This window comes from Myxine glutinosa, chromosome 1 (genome assembly GCF_964187855.1).
Source record: "Myxine glutinosa chromosome 1, kmMyxGlut1.1, whole genome shotgun sequence".
Classification (NCBI taxonomy): domain Eukaryota; kingdom Metazoa; phylum Chordata; class Myxini; order Myxiniformes; family Myxinidae; genus Myxine; species Myxine glutinosa.
In genome coordinates this window covers 167,551,008-167,556,534 of record NC_136261.1, presented here as the reverse complement: position 1 = coordinate 167,556,534, position 5,527 = coordinate 167,551,008, and the positions used below count along the sequence as shown (strand labels likewise).

The window sequence follows — 5,527 nt, the reverse complement described above, 5'->3', positions numbered from 1 at the left end:
TAGGGAGAGCAGTTGATAGTGTGTCAGAGATTTCAGAAGATTTACAAGAAAGGGAAGGATGAGGACAATAGGTTTGATGGTGATGGGATGAGGCACAGTGAGGGGTTCTTTGAGGGGGGGCAGAGGAAAGTAGAAGGTTGGGGGAGGTGGAGGTGTGAGATAGAAGGGAGATGAAGTGGGGAGGAGGCAGCTTTGAGGAGGAGGTGGGAGGGGGGAGAATTGGAGAGGGATGGCAGGGTGGGGGGGAGATTTGAAGGGGAGGGGTTGGGGGGGGGAGTTTTGAAGGGGTGGGGTTAGAGGGGGAGTTTAGGAGGGGAGGGGCAAGGGTGGAGTTTAGGAGGGGAGGGGCAAGGGTGGAGTTTAGGAGGGGAGGGGCAAGGGTGTAGTTTAGGAGGGGAGGGGCAAGGGGGGTTGTTTAGAAAGTGGATGATTAATGAAAGACGAACATTTATAACAAACTGGGTTTATTGTGATTTTCAAGTTAGAGATCCGTTTAAGAACGATGGAGGAGGGGTGGAATGAATGAGAATTTAGAGCATGTAGTGAGAAAGAATTATAAGAGATTGATTTTTTTTTTGAAGTGGAATGGGTTGAAGAGGAAATTGAAAAGAGCCTTTTAAATCGGAAGAAAAACAGTGTGTTGTTATTAACCACTGAATAAAACACTGCAGGGGAAAGTTTAAACATATTTAAACAGAACCGTGAAGAACAATCTTATATTCACAAAAATACCAACGGGGAGAGGGCTGAGAGGGACAACCACGAGTCATGTGAACAGGGCAAAAGGTGGAAGGCAAGGAGATAATGGGGGCAGGGCGAGACAGCGCACGTGGACAGAAGCACACGTGGAGAAGGGGCAATAAATGTTTTTTTTGTTTGTTTGTTTGCTTTTTTGGGGGGTGGGGATTTAAAACGTTAGACAAAGAGTAGATGTTCGGGGAAGTTCGGGGGAGAAGCGAAAAATCTAAGAACAGCAAAAACAGTGAAGGAAGGAACTTAAGTGAACAAACTTCGACGGGGGAAGGCTCAGGCTACAAGGCTACAAGGGCGCACACACAAGATTGTTTTTGATTTGAGTTTAGTATCCCACTGATAGGCCGGATCTAGATTCGGACCTGAACTAAAATCTAGTTGCTTGTTCTTGTCGCCTAACCAACTCATTCACCAAGTTTCGTCCGAATCCGTCCACAACTTTTTGAGATATCATGCTTTATATCATTTGTGGCTTGACCTTTCAAGGGTGAAGAATCACTTTTAAAATTATTGGATCCAGATCCCGATATTCACCAAAATCTAAACATTTCGTCCGTGTCACATATCCAACATCTCCACCAAATTTCGTTCAAGTCCATCCACAACCTTTTGAGATATCTTGTTCACAAACAGTCATGCGGATGAAAACATAACCTTTGCCAATCTTCGGTGGCAGAGGTAATAAAGCAATCACCACGTTTTGGAATACATTGCGTTTTTATTTTTCTGAATTTTTAATTCAGATTCAGTTACTTTACAACTTTGCATGACTCAGCCTTTTCCACTTAAGTGGCCATAATTTTTCTCTTTTGTATCCCATTTCTTTTCGGCAAGGTGATACCGCTTGGAGAAAGATTATATACTGTGTTGAAAGCCGCACTCGTGAAAAAGGAATCACGCTCCCCCTGATGGCGTTTGACGTTTCTCTCTCAGTCTGTGGCGACCTCCCTTGGTTGATCTCCGCCATAGCAGTTCGCTTGGTGATAATCGGCTAAAAGGGGTCTCCAGTCGCTCCTGGTCCGGTGCTTGGCTTGATGAACGCAGGTCCATGCACCGAGCAGCGCAGCACTCAGCACCAGCGCGCACAGCACGGCCACAGCTGTGGCCTCCAGTGGCGATAATCGTCGCCCTGTTTGCGGGTTCGGTAAGAAAACAAACATTATTCAGTTGCCTTATTTCCTTCCATTTTGACAACGGCGGTTTGACATTCTTTATGAGACAGTAACTCGAGTGGCCGCTAGACCCGCCAAATGAGGATTGAACCCCAACTGCCCCCACTTTGAGAGCTGGATTAACATCTCAAGGCTTGGCCTTATTTGGTTGATGCAATCTTTATTTATAGAGTGTGCAGTCTGTTCCTTATCGGTACGGTCTCACAGTATAAATGCCTCATGGCATGTATAAATATCATATTATAATATATAATATCATATCATAATAATATAATACAGTAATAACATAATAATAATATAATACATATATATAATGTGTATGTATATATATATATATATATATATATATATATATAATATATATATATATATATATATATATATATATATATATATATATAATACATACATACATACATATATATATATATATATATATATATATATATATACTGTGTTCAAAAAGTATCCGACCTTTATTTTTCGTGCGTAAAAAAAAAGAAACTAGGGAGGCGTTGATTGGTGCACATATGTAGGCGATCCTAATGCGCACGCGTGAATTTTTTCCCACTTGCAGAAGCTGTCATTCGACGGCAGACCGCCGATGAGTGAGGACATGTAAGTGAGCGCCGTCGGATTTTCGTTTTTGACAAAATGATGGAAAAACTTGAACAACGCTACTGCATCAAATTTTGTGTAAAGCTTGGCGATTCCCAAGTGGAAACGATCCGCAAGATTCAACACCGTTCATTCCATTATGAAGGAGGATTTGGGCTTCAGGAGAATCTCAGCGAAGTTCGTACCAAAGCTGCTAACGATTGAGCAGAAGCAACTCCGTTTGGAGATCGCACAGGACATGCTGGAGACTGTGAACAGCGATCCCAGCTTCCTCAACACAGTGATCACTGGCGATGAGTCCTGGGTTTATGAGTACGACCCAGAAACCAAGTTGCAGTCATCACAATGGAAGCATCCAACATCCCCGAGGCCAAAAAAAGCAAGGCAGGTCCGCAGCTGTCAAAGTCATGCTGACCTAACCGTCTTCTTCGACTCCAGAGAAGACATCATGCGGAATGCGACGGACCAACTGCGCGCCATCCCAAAAGAGGCGTTCCAGCGCTGCTTCCGACAGTGGCAGAACCGTTGGGAGAAGTGTGTGGCAGCCCAAGGGGACTACTTTGAACGAGATTATTATATAAAAATTTTTATCTGGATGCGAGTATCTTTTATGAACAAAGGTCGGATACTTTTTGAACACACTACGTATATATATATATACAGTATATAATATATATATATAATAATATAATAATAATATATCATAATAATATATCATAATAATATAATATAATAATAATATAATAATAATATAATATATATATATATATATATATATAATATAATAGTAATATAAAAATATAATAATATAATATATATGTAATAATATAATAATAATATAATAGATATATATATAATAATAATATAATAATAATATAAAAATATAATAATATAATAATATATATATTATAATATATATATAATAATATATATATAATAATATATATATAATATATATATATAATAATATATATATATATATAATAATATAATAATATATATAATAATATATATATATATATAATAATATATATAATAATATATATATATATAATAATATATATATATATATAATAATATATATAATAATATATATATATATAATAATATATATATATATATATATATATATATATATATATATATATATATATATATATATATATATATATATATATATATATACTAGACGACCCATGACCCGTTGGGTCAATGTTATTATATATAATTAAGGGGTTACCTTGGTTACAGTGGGGGTCAAAGGTCAACCTATGGCGAAGATATATAATTTTCTCACACTTTCTAATAGAGAGGCAAAATGCCATATAAAACTAAATTTACTGGTTCTAATTGCTTTTATTTATCAATCCTCACATAGAAGAGCAGTTTTTAGTAATGAGCAGTGAGGAGAAGACCCCTCAGCCAATGATGCCACCCCACAGCCAATGATGTGACCCCTCAGCCAATGATGCTACCCCTCAGCCAATGATGTGACCCCTCAGCCAATGATGTGACCCCTCAGCCAATGATGCTACACCTCAGCCAATGATGTCGCCCCTCAGCCAATGATGCCGCCCCTCAGCCAATGATGCCGCCCCTCAGCCAATGATGCCGCCCCTCAGCCAATGATGCCGCCCCTCAGCCAATGATGTCGCCCCTCAGCCAATGATGTCGCCCCTCAGCCAATGATGTCGCCCCTTGGCCAATGATGTCGCCCCTCGGCCAATGATGTCGCCCCTCGGCCAATGATGCCACCCCCGCATCCAAGGATGCCACCCCGCATCCAATGATGCCGCCCCTCAGCCAATGATGTCGCCCCTCAGCCAATGATGTCGCCCCTCAGCCAATGATGTCGCCCCTCAGCCAATGATGTCACCCCTCAGCCAATGCCCCTCGGTCAGCTCGCCTCGGCCTTGATTGGTCACGAGGGCTACCGATCCCGCCCCTCTTGATGACGCGTTGGCAAAGCCACGCCTTGTTCCTCGCGCTTGGCTGACTCCTCCCCCCCCCGATGATGAGGTGAAGACACGCCTTTCTTCTCCGTTGGTTACCTCGTGCGTAATGGAGTCAAATGCAGCAAACAGTGGATGAAATGCAGCAAAGTGCTAAAGAGTCAATTGCAGCAAACCTGGCAAACCTGGCACTTGGAAGCTGCCATGGGGTGTCGGAGGGGCCTACTCTAATTTAATTCGGTGCAATGAAGAGTTCGGTGCAAGCTTTATTACCCCTCAGCCAATGATGTCGCCCCTCAGCCAATGATGTCGCCCCTCAGCCAATGATGTCGCCCCTCAGCCAATGATGCCGCCCCTCAGCCAATGATGTCGCCCCTCAGCCAATGATGTCGCCCCTCACGATAGCACAAACGATACTATTTGCAGGAAGAATGTCGTATCAACCCTCCGACTGCGCTACGGACACGGACAACGAATCACACCTCACGTCTATGGACGCGAATAGCAACATCCGCACGAATCAGTCATCAATGATTTTCATTGACGCGCCTGGAGGCACAGGGAAGACGTTTCTTATTAACCTGATTCTCTCTAAAGTGAGAGCGAGTGGAGAAGTTGCCCCCTGCGGTGGCCTCATCTGGTATAGCTGCGACATCATTGGCCGAGGGGCGACACCCCTCAGCCAATGATGCTACCCCTCAGCCAATGATGCTACCCCTCAGCCAATGATGCTACCCCTCAGCCAATGATGCTACCCCTCAGCCAATGATGCTACCCCTCAGCCAATGATGCTACCCCTCAGCCAATGATGCTACGCCTCAGCCAATGATGCTACCCCTCAGCCAATGATGATGATGATGCTACCCCTAGACGACCCATGACCCGTTGGGTCAATGTCAGTTTGAATAGATATGAGAATAGAACTAAAGCGAACGCTGGACATCATCAGGGAGATTATTTGGGCCAGCAAGCCATAAGACTCACCTCTCCAGCGTTCTAAATCACTTACCTGTGACACGTGATTTCGGCCCT

The 5,527-nt window shown here is 42.5% G+C and overlaps 1 protein-coding gene across 3 annotated transcripts in view; it reads right to left on the bottom strand.

The window, feature by feature from the left end:
• Positions 1–894: 894 nt before the first annotated feature.
• Positions 895–5,527, bottom strand: part of TYRP1 (tyrosinase related protein 1) — a 185,688-nt gene continuing 181,055 nt past the window's right edge. For all 3 annotated transcript variants that reach the window (XM_068121712.2, XM_078779621.1, XM_078779610.1), the window contains one exon: positions 895–1,882. In XM_068121712.2, the coding sequence (XP_067977813.1) occupies positions 1,683–1,882 (200 nt within the window). In that variant the 3' untranslated portion in view covers positions 895–1,682. The remainder of the gene's footprint in view (positions 1,883–5,527) is intronic.